Genomic DNA, 20,661 nt, shown 5'->3' with positions numbered 1-20,661 from the left:
CTATTCCATGTGCCAAGCCATTTGTGTGCAACAGCTCACACCACATATTATTGAACAGCCTGCCTTTCCATCAGCAGACTAACAAAATAAAAACTGCACAAAGCACTTGCAAGCCACCAATAGACAGTCCAATAGCTATTTTGGGCCTTTCAAGAAACCCGACGGGGCAATTGTTTATGTAAAGTGGCCTTAGCTACAGAAGGAAGCTTAAGAAAACTGTGCATCTGCCACTGACAAGTGACAGTATAAACATTTCTTTAAAATGTATTTTAAGTCCAAGACCACTTCAGTTTGCTTTTGCCTCAAGAACAACATCTTGTTTGAACATATTAACATCTCTATTTAGCAAAGTGATAATTTATGAAGCTATCAACGTAAGAGCTTATTTAAACAGCATGGATCTTTTATTCAGGTTAACCAGTCTGAGCTAGAAATAGGAGACCTTTTTTTACTTCTAACTCTTAGGAAAAGCAAGTTATTTACACAGTATTTCAAGGCCCAGGATCACAGTTGGAAATCTAAGGAACTCTCATTTGGCACCGCAATATACGAATTTCACAAACAAGAACTGCTCATGCTCAGAACCCCCTTTTAACAGGCAAAACAACTACAACTCCCCAAAACCAAATAAAGTATAGGCAAAAAGAAAAATAAAGCTACTCTACCTCCAAATAGGCAAACCCATCCAACCAAAGAAAAATGCCAAAAAAGGCCCATTCCTAAAAGTAAAAATTATAAGTTACAGGGAACTTTGGCAGGCTCCAAGAAGACATTATCTGAAGACATTATGGTACCCAACCCGTGATTTTCCCTAGATCAGGCTTCCTCAACCTCGGCCCTCCAGATGTTTTTGGCCTACAACTCCCATGATCCCTAGCTAGCAGAACCAGTGGTCCGGGATGCTGGGTTGTAGTCTAAAAACATCTGGAGGGCCGAGGTTGAGGAAGCCTGCCCTAGGTCAACTAACTGACTTTAATATATTTTTTAAAAAAATATTTATTAAAGTTTCCAATTTTTTACAAACAAAAAGGGGAAAAAAAGACATAAAAAGAAAAAAGTTAAAAACACATAAATTTCACCACTTATTTTCTCATAACATATTTCCCTGACCTCCTCATACCTCCCCTTCTTGTATATCCAGTTCAAATTATTTGTGCAGCAAATCCATATCTCAAAGCATTACAGCTTTAAAACAAGAAAATACCTTATTTTCTCTCCAACATCTTAGGCTATTATAACCTTAAATTCTTACTTATAAAAAGAAAACCATTTTATCATATTCCTTTGTACCATTACAGCTAGAAACCACTTAATTTCAATCCAACATCATTCAACATTCCTTAATTTTACAGTATTTTTGTAGATAGTCCTTGAATTTTTTCCACTCTTCTTCTGCCGACTCTTCTCCCTGGTCACGGATTCTGCCAGTCATTTCTGCCAGTCCCATACAGTCAATCAGCTTCATCTGCCATTCTTCCAAAGTGGGCAAGTCTTGCATCTTCCAATACTTTGCAATAAGTATTCTTGCTGCTGTTGTAGCGTACATGAAGAACGTTCTATCCTTTTTTAACACCAACTGGTCAACCATGCCCATACTCTGGTTTCTCTTCAGATCGTATAAATCTTTCGCCTTTAACTAACTGACTTTAAATCTCTCCGCCCTGCGGGCCCCCCCCCACCTATTGGGAAGAGTGAAGGGATACATGTACAATCCACTATACAGAAAGCAAGCCTCACTATTTTTGCTGGAGTTGGGGCGCCAACTATAGGGCGCTCTGAGTGCCCAAGCACCCACAAAAAATTGTTGTGGGTGCTCAGCACCCACACCGCATGGCCCCTAACGCAATTTCTGAGGTCTCGCAAAGCCTCAGATAGCATCTCTGAGGCCGAGGCATTCCGAGACCTCATAACCCAACTTCTGGTGCCACCACAATTCATATTCTAAGGCTGGGGGGTGCGCCGTCTTGTCATGATGTCACGTGCACTGAGCACCCATAACCTGGGGCCCAAGTTGGCTCCCCTGACAAGAGTAGTGGGTATCTAGCAGTAGACATCCTTTCCTACCAGCCCTTCCAATCAGACACAGTGCATATTCATCTGGGGAACATCCACCCACCTCAGAAAAATATATCTATATTTTCTATTTTCCAGGCCACTCCAACCATTTGCTTTTTAATTGTTTCCCGGTGAATGCTGGATTTTCGTATAGCATTGATTCTGCCATCTAGCAGCTTACAAGATTTCCCCCTACCTAGAAAATTACTAGTGCTACAGGGTTGTGTGCCTACCCTGGCTTGTTACTTTAAGTGAGTTTTCAGTGAAATCCAGAAGGGATAGTGGGGGTACAAAATACTGGGGGGCTCCATTTGGTCACCTCAATCTTTTCCACTACACAATAAAGTGGAAAGGAAGTTAATATATGCTTTAGGAGGACCACTACAGACACAACACTATATTGCCATTATTAAGTAGGGCTGAAATCTCAGGAACACATACCTCAAAACTCCCTACCCCAATCCATCTACTCTACCACTTCCTTTTAGGAACCAGCTAGGTTTTTGGCACTATTATATCTGCACTTAGTGTGGCTAACCTGGGTCAGATATAATTGGTAAAGGGAGGGAGGAACACCCAATATCACATTACACTCCAATTTCTTTACCCTAATTAAAAACAGCCAAACTGGATGAGAGTTCTCTTCCAAACACTGATCTGATAATATATTTCTGAGCAGAATAAGTGGAGTGACAGAACCTGGCAACATCACTAAAATTTAAATCGTGTTTTAGTCACCTTCTGACGATTCACTGAATTTAGTTCCCATTTCCATTTTTCATCCCTCCATCATTAAAAAAAATAAAAATCATGTAGATCCAACCAGCACTGTCAGCTGCGGCTTTAAAACTTGTTTTCTTTTCTCAGAAAAGGTAATAAGCAGAGACACAAACTATTTATTCGGCACATAGCTCAGTGCTCTTCAAGGGTGAACAAATTTAAAAAGCTTAGACCAGGAAACAAAACAGTTCTGAAACCCCATTACAAGAGTTAAAAGAAAAGACCCAATCAATTTAAATAACAGACAGCATAAATAGCAGGCTGGTACTTTAAAAATGCAGATCACATTTCCCACAGATACATATGGGAAGGCAGCAGAAGAGAGGTGAGGTTACAGGATATTTACAAACTTAAGAATAAAAATGTTGCTTATTTCCTCCCTCTTAAGAGTAAATACCAAAAAGGAAGCTATTTAATAAATTAATATCCATCTGTTTTTACAGGAAGTCCCCATATATGCCATTATAATACCCCAACAAGGCTGGGACATGCAGATTTAAAAGAGACAAGGTTGCTGAATTCTTCAGATTTGTGAAGAATTCTCAACACTGATAACATGAGACAGGGATCTCCATCAAGGCTTTAAGATGAAAACTTCAACTCCAAATAACAGAGATTTCTGCTTAATGCATGCTGCAGTGTACCGCAAACAGACAGCTCTGCAAACATCACTCACTTCTGGAAGCAAGATCTAAAAGCAAGGATATGAAAAGCTGCTTAGTGGGGAAATAATGTATCCAGGAGGAAACAATAAGCCAGATAGGTGGCAGCATAAACCACAGCCATGTAGAGATGAAACATTTAATCCTCAATTCTACACACCTCTCCTTGTGCAGATACCATGCTTTGCTTTAGCAAACTGAACTGCAAGGGGATTCGTCTTGTAAAATATGTGTCGGTTGATAAGGCAATAAGATCAAAATAAAATAAAAAACCAACCCACAACTTTATACTTTATACAGATTTTCTACTTCAGCACGACACAACGTGCAATCAATCTGGCAGACTATATAGAACTTTGCTAACTGGGACTGAACAGTAGAAGCATCTCATGCGGGTGCTTTGCCAACTGCACTGGCTCCAGTCTGCTTCCAAGCAAATCCAAGTGCTGGTTTTAACTTTTGAAGCCTATTTATTGTTTAGAACCAGGTCACCTTAAAGCAGGAGTGGGGAACCTGTGTTCCTCCTCCAGATGTTATCACCCCGGTATGCTGTCTGGAGTTGATGGGAGCTGAAATGCAGCCATATCTGTTGTGACACATGTTCCTCATCCCACCTTAAAGGATTGTCTGTCTCCACATGCATCTTTCTAGAATTTGAGAGCTCTTCTCTATGTGCCCCCTTGCCAAGTGAAATGCAGGTGGCTTTGGGGAAGAACATTTTTAATGGTTGGAATGCCCTCTCCAAGGAGGGTCACCTAGCATCTTCCTTGATATCTTTTTGGATTCAGCTAAAAAGCTTTTCATTCCCCCATGCCTAAAATATATTATGCACCTAAAGTTTATCTTTGTCATGGGATTTGAGGCTACTTCCATTTCTAGGAATTTGCATTTTTATCCTGTATTTTTGATATTTTGCCTTCTTTGTATTTTTATTAATGTATTTGAGTGTTAGCTACCCTAAGAATTTTGTTGAAAGGCAGGAAATGAATATTCTAAATAAAGTCAAATTAAATACAAATATTTATTTTTTCTCATTGTTCAACTATTGTGTTTTTTTCAAATTTAATACATTAAGAGGTCATGTAATAAATCATCTAAGTTTCTTTAATCAGGTGACAAACACATTTAAAAAGACATTCCAAAATCTGCAAAGAATAGATCAAGTGGCCTGCTATCTAGCCACTTAAGTTGGACCTGAGGTCAACATCCATCAGCCTATTTGCTACAGCTTGTAGGTGACAGTAGCAAGTCTAGATTCACTTCAACTTATAAAGGTTGGGGTGGGTTTCCCTTCACTTCTAACTTTCTATTCACTTCATGTGAAGACCACCCAGATGTGCAGCCATGGGCTGAATGTTCTCATCCATGACAGGCACATAACATAGGATGGTAACTATACAATACTCACACAGGCCAAGGTCCAAAGAAATGTAATGCACAACTCGTAATGTAATGCACAACTCATTGTGTGTGTCTAAAGGGCTTTTGGCTTTCATGCCATGTAGCACTCACTTTGAACCAGAGGAGAGTTTCAAAAATCTGTTTTATGGCATAAGGACCTGCTGTTTAAATAAAACATGAGGCATGCCTAAAGTTGTTCTTTGGATGCCAGCCATAGATCTAGTTGCAGACGACTGGCATGCATCTCACTACTGGAACAAGGTGGAATCCAAGCTTTCATGGCAGTGCCAATGTATGTTTGAACAGCAAGGCTGATCAAGTTGCAAATAAACAAAAGAGCCAAAAAAAACCCCACCCTCTTCTAGTCAAAGAGTGTTGTCATATGCATTACATTAAGAAAACTTGAAGGTAAAAAGAAGGAAACTGTGGCACGCGAACACACAATCAAAGTTACTCTGCTTCCACTACCCACCCTCCCCACCTTCTCACTATATAGAAGGATCTGGCAACTTCTGTTTCAGTGTATCTGAAGAAGTGTGCATGCACACGAAAGCTCATACCAAGAACTAACTTAGTTGGTCTTTAAGGTGCTACTGGAAGGAATTTTTTTTATTTATTTTGACTATGGCAGACCAACACGGCTACCTATCTGTAACTGCTTACACTACGTTCTTTAAAGATGAAAGTATTAACAGCTAGGTTACCTAGATCTGACATGGACAATAATATAAAAGATCTCTTAACCCGAACATTTGTAATATGTCCTCCACCACTCTCATGCCTCATACCCTTGATGGTGTGAGACAGCAATTTCTTCATGCAATAAAGCAAGCACAAAGTACAGAAATAAATTCACACTATAATCTTTGTAGGAGGATTCTACTTCAAGCAAGGCCCTGCTTATACTACAATTAATTTTAATATTCTAGCAGGGAAGATTTTTTCCTTTTTTGTTTTAATCTGGGGACAAGAACAATTCCAGTAATTGAACGTCAACATTAATTTGAGGGGAGATGAAAAATGACTTAATAACACTGCAGCAGGATTAATATTGTACCATAGATCATAGAGCTATAAAACTCTTGACAAATTCATTTTTGTATCACTGTATATTCTTGCTAATAGGGCAGGGCACATCTGAGAGCCTGTTAATACCTTTTCTGTACAATCCAATATTAACTTACACAGGAGAGAATTTCTTTTAACAACAATAATTTCAGTTTACAGTCAGCAGGAAAAATCAGAAAGGTAAAAGGTTGAGACTTCACGCAGAACATTTTCCATTTGCTTCAGATCAACAGGTATAATTCAGAAGACAAATTCATTTTTATCAAGGAAAAATATTAGTCTAAGTGCCAAGAAAGCCATTGGAGTGCAACTACAGAGGTTTTAGCTTCTAATTGTCAACAGATACCAGAACAGTATGTGCCAGAAGCAGCCTTCTCTAAGGCAACATAAACCTTGCTTCAGCTGGCAAAAGGACAGTGTCTTCATTGGCTGTGAACTGTTCCAAACATGTTCAAAAGACATCTGCAACTCAGAAGGGAAAGGAATAAGCAGTCCTACCAGATGCCCCAGTTGCTTTCACTCCCTGCCATAAGCCCTCTGAGCCAAGTCTTGCCCAATTCCCTTGGAAATCTCATACCTGCCTCACACTAGCAGATCAGACGGTGTCAAATCAATTGCATGGTGAGGTCACATGAAAAGGGGTATCAGGCTGCTCTAAGAACCCAGATGGAAAGGAGATTTGCCTTATGCATTAATGGAAACAACAGCAATAACTAGGTGGCATACCTGTTGTGAGATGGTTTGTGAGATGGATTGATGGGCTCTTTGGTGCCCAGAATGAAAAGCTGCCTACTACTACTGCGCTATTTACAGGTACTTTTTATTCAAATGTAAACACAGAGGGGGAAAAGGTGATCAGATTAAAATCGTTACACTGAGCAACATGGGCGTAAGCCAGGATTTTTGTTAGGGGGCAGGCCTTTTACTGGGGGGGAAGCAATTTGTTGTGGGGGCAGAACCTCAGTGCTATGTATTTTTATTGGTTTTATTGATTGGGGGCAGCTGCCCCTCCCTGCCCTCCCTTGGCTGTGCCATGCCCATTACTGTGATTTAAGGAGCTTTTGAGTAAGTTGCACCAGGGATTCAAAATCCTACTCAGCCATGAAACTCTCACATGGTGGCTTTGGACCAGTCACACACTTCTAGCCTGACCTCCCTCACATGGTTGCTGAGAGGATAAAATGAAGGGCAGGAGAGTATGGATGACACTTGAATATCTTGCAGGAAAGGTAAGATGCAAATGTAGCAAATAAATAAATACATAAATAAGTGATGAGGAAGCCAGATTTTAAGAGAGGTGATGAATACTTTTGGAGAGCCTGCCTTGAATTGAGAGGTTGCTTTCGCCACACCACTCTCAGAAAGCAACTCAGTGTGGTATGTACATATTTAAGGCAGAAAGCCTTGGACAAGATCATCATAAAATCATGTAAATGTAAACTACAGCCATACCTTGGATCTCAAATGTCTTGGCTCCTGAACAAATTGGCTCCTGAATGATCAAAACCCAGAAGTGAGTGTTACGGTTTTCAAATGATTTTCAGAAGCTGAACGTCCGGCGTGGCTTCCAATTGGCTTCAGGAATCAGAAGCCACGCTTTGGTTTCCGAACATTTTAGAAATCGAACGGACTTCCAGAACAGATTCCGTTCGACTTCCAAGGTATGACTGTATAGACTATGACTTCTTAGCAAAGTCTACTGCTTATAGTTATGTGACACAGAGAGGTGCTTTTATCAGACAACAGCAGTAGCCTTCAACCACGGATGGTATAAAAAGAGGGTTATTGATTATATACACACATCTGGAAGCAGCATTTCTGGGGAAAAACAAGGGATCATTTAAAAATAAATACTATAGGGGTCTTAACATCTAATTGTCAAACAGTATCTGAAGGCCCTCAACTCCTTTTCATAATGGTACATTTATGTTTGAGAAGAGTCTCTTGTGCTGCATAAAACTACTAGTTAGATATAATAAGCTACAGAAAGCTAAAGGGCTGATTCACACAGCTGTGGGTGATAGGACCAACAGATACACTCGTAAGAATGCTGGGTAGGAAATGCATCACTTTTATATGTGTGTAGTTGTGAGGCCACTGGTAGCGCTAAATGTGAGTTAAACTGCATTATTACTTCCTAAGCATGCTTGCCTTTAGGGTCAGCATATAAAAGTTTCATCTGTGGGAGCCAACACAATGGCTATAGGCATTATTAAAATTAAACATGCTAAATATAGAAAGTAAAAATGTAAGCATTAAAATACAATTGTCTTCAGTATTTGAAGCAAGGCCAGTAATTCTGTAACATTTTGTGTTTAGACAGAAAGTCCTAATGTATACAGTGAAGCAGTCCTTGCTATGCATTATGCAAATCAACAAAAACTGATTGACTATGCATATTTAATTTGACTTTTAAACCCTCAGAACTATTATCAAAAGCTTTTTACTCTTGAATAAGGCCATATGTTGCTCTTTAATTAGAACTATTTCCATTCTAAGCTTCCAGCCCATGTTGCTTCTGAGCTTTTTGGGGTTTTTTTAAGGTCAAGTGTCTTATGCACCCAAAAATGCAGAGTCATGGTTGAAGGGAAGGGCGCTGAATTAAACTACTTCTGGAAAATTTCAGCCAGAAATCTGGTAAGACTGTAGGTTTAATTAAAACAGCTACAACAGCGCATCAGGTTGCTAACACGTGGCAAAGTAAAGTTTAGCCACTTCTCAGTTTAATACCAAATATAGTTTCTTCTGGTATGTATATAAACATTCTACGGCTTGCCTTAATATCGCTACATCATTTTACACTGCATAACGCTGGCAGAATATGCAATCCTATCCCTTTCCATGGATCGCAAATGGCAAATGAATCAACAGTTAGTAATTCATCTGTGTAACGAAAAAGGTAATCAGGTTATTCAAGCACAGCCTTTTCACTGTCCTCCATTGAGTCTAATGACATCAAAACAGGCTGCAATAAGATGAAACAGCAAAACCAAGTAAAGTCAAAACCTGCATTTCCAACAAAATCTGAAAAGAAATAGTGTTGTTAACAAAACACACACACACACGTATTATGAAACTATCATGCAGTCACTATTGCTGAGACAACACGATCTAGTTGTGTATCAAAGAACAATTCTGCATCAATTGTAATGAAGGGCCAATTCCAGAATCTTTATTATTGGTGATGTGGCATGAGCAAGGATGAATACTACTTGATTCAAATTCCATGACATGGGCAATAGTTGTTAAGCACTCCTGGGTCCAAGTATGCCCTCTTAAAGAGAGGACACAGTACTGCTACCTTCATAATGCTCTTTTAGGAAGGAACTCATGTACAGAGCATTGCTCCTTATTTTGGCAACTGATCTCTTTTTAGTAAGTGCCTAACTCTGTGGTATCCAAGAAAATGACAGTGTTATTAACCAAACAATAAACTGATCAATTGAGTTCCCTGAGACATGAGTGGTGGTCTCTGCTTGTGTGCTACAATACTGAAGCTAAGGGAGTTACATAACTGTAATAAAAACTAATATTGGTTAGTATAATTCTGGACATCTCACATTTGCCAGATATGAACATGAAAGAAGATAGAGGCAGTATTAACTATATACTTGATATATGATATCTTGCAATATTAGAGAACTTGCATTCAAAGGAATGGGGCTAAATAATATCAATTCATAATTGATGTAACTAAACTTTAGAATTGGCATAATAAAGACAAAATTCAGAAGGATCTTGCTTTCAAGCATAGACTAGTGAATGTGAAGTATTGCATATTTCTTTTTAAGGGAGTTAGTCAATTTAAGATGCTAGCTGCATAAAAACATCTTCTTAAAAAGATCCTGAAATTCTCTTTATGGATCAAACTACACAATACATCAATGAGGTTTGTAGTTAAGACAATGAATAGCAAACATGCTCAGAAAAGCTGCATTAAAACTGTTAACTAAGCCCACACTATTGGGAGATTTATAAACATATACTTCAGAAAGCACCACTGCCTGGTTATTATCTTCAAGATAATTTCTCAGCCAGTCACTTTGGGGGGAGCGGAAATGGATATAGGTTATCAGATAGGTGTTTTGCTGCTCTTGTAAGAAGCACCACAAGAGGGAAACAGAAGCAGGGAATTCAAATTTTATTCCTGAAGTGACAAATGCTCTGCTATGATTCTGCCCTGACCTGGCAACAGTTTTTCATGCTTTTGAAAGCACATGACCTGAAGAGTGTAATGCACTGTGTAGTGAACTATTGGCGCATCTGGCAACTCATCTCCTAAAGCAGTAGGCTGCCGAGATCCATTAGCCAATGCTCAAGCCTGTGTCCTGGTTTCCTTCCTACGTAACTGCTTTTTAGCACAATTTTAGATATTTGTTCTGAAGTTGCAAACTACCCCCCCCCTTCTCTCACACACAAACACGCTCAAAAAGAAACAACACTTCACCTACATTCCTTAATAATGCCTATGGTCAGCTGGAAGAAAGGCCTCAATGTGTCTTTCGTACATCACTTATGAACACCAGTTGCAGTCAAAGGCACTACAGTGGTACCTCGGGTTAAGTACTTAATTCATTCCGGAGGTCCGTACTTAACCTGAAACTGTTCTTAACCTGAAGCACCACTTTAGCTAATGGGGCCTCCTGCTGCTGCCACGCCGATGGAGCACAATTTCTGTTCTCATCCTGAAGCAAAGTTCTTAACCCAAGGTAATATTTCTGGGTTAGCGGAATCTGTAACCTGAAGCGTATGTAACCCGAGGTACCACTGTACTTCTTATATTCCAGTATCTGAACTCAAACTTGTGAATTCCAGTTAGGCACCTTCCACACATGGAGAAAAAATGTTTGAGAGATCAGAAAGCAGGTTTTTAAATTAATATGACTTAATTTGTACTTGCCTCTGTGCATTACTCTAACAAACCAGGCTTTGCCTCTGCATAGTGTGTTATAGGGCCCCTAAAACGAAGTGGGTAAATGGCATTTGGGGTCATCATTTTACATTATACATAAAGCCAGGAGTGTCCATTACAGTTTAACAAATAAGAAGAAAGATGCAGTCACAATCATGTCAGGAATACAATGGGCGATGGGCTATACAGAAATGAACTGCATTTTTGTGCTTTAAAGGTAACCCACAAAAAGGCATTGCCTCCAAGTACACTGCCTGTGTCTTCCTTTTAGAAGAAGATAAACAACTCCGGGAAGAGGGCAAGGCCTAAGACCTACTAACCATTATCGAAGTAAAGAAGAAATATGGTTCATATTGTTTCACTGGAAACAACTTTGTCCTGAGGTAAACAGAGCTTACAAGAAAATAAATGGTTTCTATTTTACTCTGTGTATCCTTGAGTAATTCTTTGACACTTTCTACCATTCTCAAGAGGTAAGTTTGTTTTTGGTGAATCATAATGTACACAAGACACCAGTGGCTAGTTTCTGGCAATGCTGCAAGAAGTCAGCACGGAAGATACACCCCCTGAAGTCCTGTATAGATATATATATATATATCTGTCTTGACAAACAATACTATGTAACAGTCAAGAAATTTGTTGGGAATGGTATACTTACTGAATTGAAATGATGGCACCTTGGGCCACCTCCTACCCCACCTATAACAGGGTTTATTAGCAGTTCAGTATGACCTTCTTATTTTGAAAGTGTTCACAGGAGGCCAGTGCTCATTACAAGCCAATTAATGCCAGCAACAAGTTAAATTAATCTTCTCACCATAATTCTTGGAGGCCACAATGATTCTAGGTCTATCAAGGTTAGTATTTTAATTGCTTGTCATTCTAAGTCGGGAGAGCAATAAAGAAAGAGGGTGTTTAGGTAATTCTTGTCTTTCGCTCACCCACCCCGCTTGCTATCAATTAGCAGAAGCCTTGAAGACATGGAGCATTGTACTGTATTTCTATAAACCACAAACAACTCTGAATAATGCATGTTTCTAATGACAAACATTATGACAATAAGAAAGGATGAATTTGGCTACCCTTCAAAAAAGGAATGTATTATTGGCATTTTCAAATTCACTCTCTCATAGGTTGGTCTCCTTTTTGAAGAGAAAGAGTTAAACAGTTCCTTTTACTCCCAAAGGATTTTAATCCCACTCAGCGGTGCCATGTTTTATTTAAAACATACTCTCTCTCAGTAACCACTTGTTCTAATTGGCAAGGCAAGGCAAGGTCCCAAAAGCACACAGCTCGTTACATTCAGTTTGGATTACAAAAACACGATGAAACAAACTGCATCGAAATGTACAAATTAACGGCTCAGGAGTGCACGACACGGACGTGGAATTAGATTGTAATATGGAACCAACTCTACAGGGAGGCTGGGGAACAAATCACTAGTGTCTTTATAAACTATACAAGGTTTCCAAATGAGCAAATACAGAAAACAGAGGACAAGTTTTTCCATAATTCAACTAAATTGCTAAACATGGACAGAAGAGAAGATTCCTTCTCTCCCACTCCAGTCAGCATACATGCAACAAAAGAACAGGTGCTATCAAAATAATAATAATAATGATGATGAACTAAAGAAATCATACTGACCAGCCCTTAGCTTCCTTCACACTGTCAACATAGAAAAGTCTCTTCACAACTAAGTCATCTGAGAACATGCACACACAGGGGACTAAATTAGATATGATGTTTCAGCAGGCCTTGCACAGAGCAAGGTTAATGGTCAAGAACTGAGAACACAATATTAAGAAGAAGTATGAAGCGAGACTATTACGAAGTCATAACACAAATCAGACACACTTAATTGGAGAGGAGAATGCACAGCGTCACACACACATATATTTGTGAAAGGCTTTCCATATGTCTTTGACCACAAAACTTCAGTGATGGTTTGTGAAGTCTGCCAGGCATTCAAAGGACCAGAATGGGGAAGTGTCAAAAAGCTAAAGCAGGATTCAGACCTTTAGGATGGCTAGCATCCAACAGTTACCATTTAACAGTAAATATGTAACATTTTACAGAATTAAAATGTCCTAGATTAAGCCATATTGATATGATATTCCAACAACATATCAAAGGTTCTCAAGGAAGTTAATAAAGGGGGACCCATCCATGGAATGGGTAATTGGATCCAACTCTCCTTTTTAATAGTTGGAATCTAAGTAGTTGAAGGAATGCTTTCAACCCTATATCCTGTAACCCTAAGATATCACCCTGTCTCCTTCTCCCTTATTAGACCTGAAGCATATGCCAACTAGAGAGCCCTTCTGGCTATGGCACTCAATCAATGCACCACCATCCTCAGGGACATTTACTTGGCACCAACATTTCTTCATTTTTGGTGCTAGGCAAAACCCTTTTTAGTCTCTCAGGCTTTTAAAGTATTTTTCTGCATTTTAAACTCTTGCTGACTGCTCTGGTTTTATCTGCTGGCTGTTTTTATTGTGTGGCTTTATTATCTCCATTTTGTAATCCATCCGGGAACCGAATGTGATGACCAGAGGTATTACTTTAAATAGATTTTATCATCAGATTTGGAATATACTCACCCCCTCTCAACTTCTCATTCTGCACTGTTGTAACTCAATTGTTAATCTAAAACAGGGATGGGTAATGTGGCGCCCTCTAGATGTTGTCAGACTATAACTCTCATTAACCCTGGCCATTGCTGCCTGGGGCTAATGGGAGCCCAACAATACCTGAAGGTCCACTTGTTCCCTTCCCCTGATCTAAAAATGTTAATTTGTGAGCAAAACACAACAAGTCAGCTTATATAATGTAAGCATTTTGGATATTTTAAAGACCTACATACATTTTGAGTGGAAAGATGGATCTGTTATCTACACTTATACAGCTATGGGGTACATTTATTACCATTTAAAGCAATAGTTATGCTGCTAACATTTTTAAAAGCATGCTAAATCAGTTCCGTATAAAACAGACAGGAACACAGAGTACTGCCAGCTTCACAATGCTAGTCGGAGAATGACTTCAGCAACAGTCTTGCACTAGACACTCAACAGGCTACGGCTATAAAGGCAAGCCTGAATGCTGTTAAAATACACCACAAAGCACTGGCCTAATGGAGAAACACAAATTGAGGTGCCAACTTCTATCAGGCTTTAATGCAGGAGAAATTGTACTGCAGCCCTCCTATTCACAAGAGGATGTTCTTGAACAGACAGCTCAGAGCACAACTCCCCCTTTCATGGAATGCAAGCACGTCCTACTCTGCTATTGTGCATCTGGAAATTTCTTTCCGCTGACAGCCAGCTACTAAATTTCAATATAGAATGGGAGATCTGAAATATTCAAATTGCCAGTATTTGGAAATTCTTAAGGAAACATTACCAGGGCAAATTGTGCTATATTTGCATTGCAGTGGATAGCATTGTTGAAACTTAAGACTCTAGTGCCAGGACCAAGAGGGTCAAGCTTGTATGTAGGTTAAACAATAGCTTCACATTATCTCCGTAACACACCCACATTTGGTTTTTGAATAGAGCCTGTTAAAGTGATAGATGAATATAAAGTCCTACACAGTTCTAGATTCTTGTACCAGCAGCAGGGAGCACTGTGAATCTAAAAACAATTCAGGAGTCAGGTGGCAGGGTGAGGTGGAAGAGATGAAAGAGCGCACAAAGTTCTTCTATTAAAGAAGAGAATGATGCCTTTAGTCACTTAATGAGCCAATTTGATAAGCCCATAAAATGACACGTTGAGTCCTTCAACCTGCCACAAAGAGAGGTGAAGCACTAATCTGAAGCATAATGATTGGGCACTAAAGCAGCTTTTATAGTTTTCTAAACCTATAGTGAAGATAAAACCAAGACAATTTTGATTTAAGTAAACCCACTTTACAGGAGAGATTCCATTTAGCGCACAGTTATATTCTATTTTCTTGTCGCAGACATACATAAACTAATATAAAAAAAAGCCAAGGTGCCGAAATAAAAATCTATTCTGGAATAAAGCATTTAAACTCGCTCCACTGTCAACAATAATGTTTTCTTCTATCTTGTAGAATTTGTTTATATTTGATATTATTTTAACTTGCCAGAACAGCTGGCCGAAAGGGAAGATTTCATGATGTAGCTCAAAGCAAATCAATCACATTATTCAGGCTTACTATTTTAGGGCATGCTGTGCAGCTGCAATGCATACTCCTATTATGTAGCAGTATGGATAAAAAAGTCTTGCTATCAAGTATCAACCAGTGGATCAGGTATGGGGCTTTTATCTCTGCACACTATAGACTCGCTGGAAAAATGTCTTACAATCCCTCAGGCCTCAGAAACCAATGTTTTAGAGCAACAACAATAGTGATCTACTTCATAAGGCAACTGAAAGGAGCAATGATCTCAAAGCATTTTGTACATCAGAAGGCACAAACTGAAACATTAAAAATTACTGAAGCTTCGTACAAATTGAAAGACTTGCCTATGAAGGTTCATGGCACAATAAATGAATTGTTCTTCCTTTAATCATCTTACAAAACTACTTTCTCCCTTCTCCAGTGTTTATAATGTGTCACTTTTTAAATTGAGAATGCCCTCAGTCAGTGGCATAGCGTGGGGGGTGCAGGGGGGGCCGGCCGCACCGGGCGCAACATCTGGGGGGGCACTCGCACTCGCAGCTCTCTGCCCCCTGCTAAAATCCACGGGTTAGGGGGCGCAAATTACTTGCCTTGCCCCGGGTGCTGACAACCCACGCTACGTCACTGCCCTCAGTTTCTACTTTAAATGCCTCTCCTTACTCTGTGGTCAAAAAACTGTGTTGTTGTTGGTGTAGTAGCAGCAAAACAACAACAACACTTTATATCCTGCTTTTCTTCCTGACAGAGATCTAAGGTGGATTGCAGCAAAAAAAGCTGTTAAAAACACAAAAAAATTAAAAAAAACAATTAAACATTGATAAAGTGTGTGTGTGTGTGTGTGTGTGTGTGTGTGTGTGTAATCTATTAACAACTGACAAAGAAAAGATCCGCTGGAGATGCAGTAGCTTTAAGCTGCTTAATTAACCATCACATTTATAAAATATTTTCAATGAACACATTAGCATATTTTTCAGAATCTACTGCTGTGGCTCGGAAATAGTTTGGAAAGACAGTAGGTCTGTTCCCTTTTAAGTCTTTTGTCATCTCCACTTGTCCCCTCCGCTTCCCATTCCTTCAGAGTAAAGGAAAGTAAAGAAACATTTCTCTCAGCCTTATTGTTGTTCATCACATCATAAGTAGTTGGGCTAAAGAGTCCAGATTTGGAGAATTGGGGGTGGGGAGAGTATAGCACTCTTATCTGTTTCCCCTTTATGATAACCTACAAGATGCAGGGAGCCTGTATGGGGCAATTGCTTAGTAACTCAGGCAGCACATTTAAAACTTTCCCATCACTCCACACACCCTGTCTCTACATACTATTATGTAGGGTGTCTGTTGTAGTAACCAAATTGCTCTATCAGGTTCAGTACTTCAGTTAATGCAAAACAAGACTAAATATTTACCTGAAGGCTGCAGTGGGCAGTATCCAACTAACTTGTGTCAGCATAAAGATTGACGCTCAAACAACAGAACTCCTATCTCCCCATCACACCCCATGCCCTTCCCAAATCTGTTCTGGAGGGTTGTGGGAACCTCAGAAAGTTCCATTACACAAGCACAAATACATGTTCTGCAAAACAGATAGTGCCCAATGAATACAAGGAAAAGACAATAAAGTAAAAAGAGTAACGGCAAAGATTTAGGTTCAATTCACTAATCTGAAACTGTATCAACTGCAATTCTCTGATTTATTTTTATAATTGTGTGAGCATAATAAATTAGAATAATGGGGAGTGTGGGGATTGGTTGTTTTTTCTTCCTGCTTTTATTATATATTTTGTGTTTTTTATCTTGTATTTTCATGTTGTGAACCACCCTGAGATATATGGCTGAAGGGCAGTATGGAAGTTTATCCAAAAAATAGGTAAACTTCTTAGGTCAGCAGTTTATGGCGAGAAGATCTGCCACTCCAGCTGCCCAGTGACCTTATTAAAGTGACACAACTAAGCAATTTAGTAGGTGTTGAGAAGGGTCTCAAACAGGGGCTTCCAGCAACAAGACATCAAAACCTTACCACCTGTGCCACCAATACTCTAAGCCAATTCTATGTGAAACTTTACATTATTTCCTTTATTTGAATACTGAGCCCCTACTGTTTACAGCAAGTTAAATGGGGTTGCCAAGCAGCTTTTGATCTTGTCGCTTATTACTTGCCATTTCAAAAATCTGAAACCAGTTTCCTGAGTTCTCCTTTTTCCTACCTACTCCAGTCTTAAGAGATTGTCCCGTGAGTGCTGTACAGCAAACCCTCAGGACAGTTAGGCATATTCCCTAATCCCATAGGATGTATGAGATCACAATAAATGTGAAATATGGAAAAATTAGTATGAAGGATTAAAACAACCACTTTTTGTGTAATTCACTTGACCTAATCATTTACATATTTCCATTCTTATTTCTATGATCTGGAGCAAAGGGTGTTGGGCTGTGCAATGGACATGGATAGCACAATTGTTTTACAGGAGTTCAATTAATTTTGTTGGTTTACTAACCTGTTTCATTGTGTGGATTTCTTTTTTCTAAAAAAAAGAGAGAAAGAAAATGAAGTGAAAATCAAGAACTCTCAGGTTTTCCTTTATACATTCAGTTTGCAATATTCTAATTAAATGTAAACATGAAAAAATTGCACTATAAAAATACCCATTTTAGAGCGTTTCAGTATATGAGAAGTAAAGCCCATCATTCCTTTAACCTTCTACATTGTATTAAAGTTGAACATTTTTCTTATTTAAGTGGCCTGGCTAAAATCCCAGGGTGCTACATTAACTTGTTTTCAAGTCTCAGAGGCAAAATGCCAGTCATAATACTATCAGAGGACTTTTTACACAATATGATGATGGAACACAATTGGCATTTAGGCAGCCACCTTATATTTGCACTAAACGTTTATGCTTAACTCTCTGATAAGTGTAAAAAAAAAGACCACAATCCTGGGTTTGGACACAGCACTAAGCCGACCCTTTTGTGGCTTGTTTATTCACTAGCCTGAAGGGAGGAGCAAATAGGAAGTGATCCAGCTGTCTACACTAGCAGAGTTTATTAAGTAAAGGTTCATAACTTATTGTTACATGTAAACATGGACAACATGTAAAATGGTGTCCGTCTGAATCTGGTTTTGCTGGAAAAGGAATACCGTAGGGCTTTAAAAGGTAGGCAAATTTATTGTAGCATAAGCATCTGTGGCCTACACCCACCCTGGACTTCTTTGGCAAGAAGGATGGGATATATATTTCACAGAATCGCAGCTGGAAGAGACCTCAAGGGTCATCTAGTCCAACCCCTGAAATAAAGGAATCTTTTTCCCCAACATGGGGCTTGAATCCATGACCATGAGACTTAAGAGTCTCATGCTCTACCAACTGAGGTATTTTAATAAATAGTAATAAATATTAAGTGCATTTCATAAAATTTGCTTTAGTTCCAAAGCTAAATTTTTAAGGCTTATGGTTTCTGCTACAAAATATCCAATATTGGGTGATGGGGTTTTATAGAATGTTCCTCTTTGCATACTCCAAGTTGCCTATCTCCTGCAGAGATAAAAACTGTGGTTATATCTCAATAGAAATCTATGGTCTCTGCTGCTCCTGCCTATTTTAAACAAAACAATGACCCTAATATTTAATCTGTCATGGTTCTTTGACATATTTTCTTTCTTTGAGAAACAGCTGATATCTTGTGCATGCCTCTGAAATACTTCAACATTCTAAAAATCAACACTTGTAATTACACAACCAAATTCAACTATAGACTTATCTACAAAAGTGTTCCTGCTAATATAGTGCTACCTTGTAATTCTGATACTGTAACAAGAGCAGCAAAAGCTAAATATCTCAAGAGCACTTTGTTACAACAGCCTAGTAACTTAAAAGCAGCAAAGGCACAACAAAGGGCTTTGTTCATTCAATTGGTGGTACTACTATTACTACTTTCTTCTATTGCAGACTGCATTTTGTGTACTCAAAGGTTTTACAATACTCATCTCATTCATTTATCCTCACAACCGCTCTTTAAATTACACCACTCTTTCCCCCACTTTACATAATGGGACTTGCCAAGAGTGACTTAGCTTGTAGATATATTACATTATGTATGTCAATCCACAGAATTCTATAATGGTTTATTTCCATTGGTCATATGATTATAATGTTACAGGGCTGCAGAACATGGGAACTAAGAATCTCTGCTCCAAATTAGAGGTCAGACTTAAAGAAGTCAGAGGGCTGGATGAGACCAACAAGAACAGAATTCACAATCTTGCTCAACTGCAGTATTGCACACGTCTGAGCAAATATCTGTCTGTCTCTTTGCCTTTGCCCTCCATTTGTAAAACGCGGATAATAGTGACTACTGTTATGAGAGGACAAAATGAAACACGGTAAAAAGTACTTTATATAGTGACAAGAGATTATAGGCAACAAAGCTGTAGGTTGGAAATTGAGTTATTTTCCACCATTAGACAATATAGTTAAATATATTTCTATTGCTAGAGACTTACAGGTGGAACAGAAATATTTTCCCATCCAGTACTGGAGCTACAAACACAATTCTTAGTTCCAATTAACATAATTAAAGCCTGCTCTATTGAACTAGTAATTCTAAAACTGCAATCTGAACTCTTAATGTGAGTAGCTTTGACAGGAGTTGTCTAGTTCAAGGGCATTCCAGAGTTCTGTAAACTTTGCTGAGTGAAGGCTTGATTGGTGCCTGTACGCAAGAGGCTCTTGCTTTTATACACACTGGAGATTGTTTCAACAAACTTGAGCAAATAAATGAAGCACCGGAGTGAGGAGAATCTGATTTCATGCACACACACTAAGAAACAGACACCCACACATAAACTCCAAGGGGGATGCCAACTATGTGCTTTAGATTGCCTATTTTAAAAAGGAGAGAGAGAGAGAGAGATCTCAAAACCAAACCTTTACATTCCACTTACCAGCAAAGCATTTGGAACAGAGATTCATAGTCTTGCTGGACCTGGAGTAAGAGGGGAAAAAGGAGAGCTTAATATTCCTGTTGGTAGTTAGTACCGGTTTATTTTATTTAGGGGCGAGAGAGACAGACTAGAACAAGAATAAAAGTAAACAACTGCTGAAGTAAATAGTTGTGCTCTGTTGGAGAAAAATAAAAGTAGCCAAATCATCTTCATAAATACACTTTTCAGCGACACATGACAGAAAGACTAATTATTTCACTTGAATGTTACAACTCTCCACAGATGTGGTGTATCACTACCTAGCACCACAACAAGCAACACAACATTAGTATCTATAGTTCAAATCCATTTGTATCTGAAAGGCTGAAGTGGGGAAATGTTATAGTTCAGAAGAGAACAGTTCAATTACACTAATCCCCTACCAAAACCCAATAAGGAATAGTTACAGATAGGTAGCCGTGTTGGTCTGCCATAGTCAAAATAAAAAAATTCCTTCCAGTAGCACCTTAAAGACCAACTAAGTTAGTTCTTGGTATGAGCTTTCGTGTGCATGCACACTTCTTCAGATACCAAAGAAGTGTGCATGCACACAAAAGCTCATACCAAGAACTAACTTAGTTGGTCTTTAAGGTGCTACTGGAAGGAATTTTTTTATTTTGCCAATAAGGAATAGATATACTCTCCAAGTAAACAT

The 20,661-nt window shown here is 38.9% G+C and overlaps 1 protein-coding gene across 1 annotated transcript in view; it reads right to left on the bottom strand.

The window, feature by feature from the left end:
* Nucleotides 1-20,661, bottom strand: part of ZFAND3 (zinc finger AN1-type containing 3) — a 133,919-nt gene that overhangs the window by 72,468 nt on the left and 40,790 nt on the right. The window contains exons 2-3 of the mRNA XM_081186498.1: nt 19,968-20,008; nt 17,524-17,550 (exon numbers count right to left, since the gene is read on the bottom strand). Of these exons, the coding sequence (XP_081042624.1) occupies nt 17,524-17,550; nt 19,968-20,008 (68 nt within the window). The remainder of the gene's footprint in view (nt 1-17,523; nt 17,551-19,967; nt 20,009-20,661) is intronic.

The sequence above is a fragment of the Podarcis bocagei genome (genome assembly GCF_964188305.1).
Source record: "Podarcis bocagei genome assembly, chromosome: 3".
Taxonomy (NCBI): domain Eukaryota; kingdom Metazoa; phylum Chordata; class Lepidosauria; order Squamata; family Lacertidae; genus Podarcis; species Podarcis bocagei.
The sequence above is the reverse complement of the archived record's forward strand: the minus strand, read 5'-3'. Positions and strand labels throughout refer to the sequence as shown.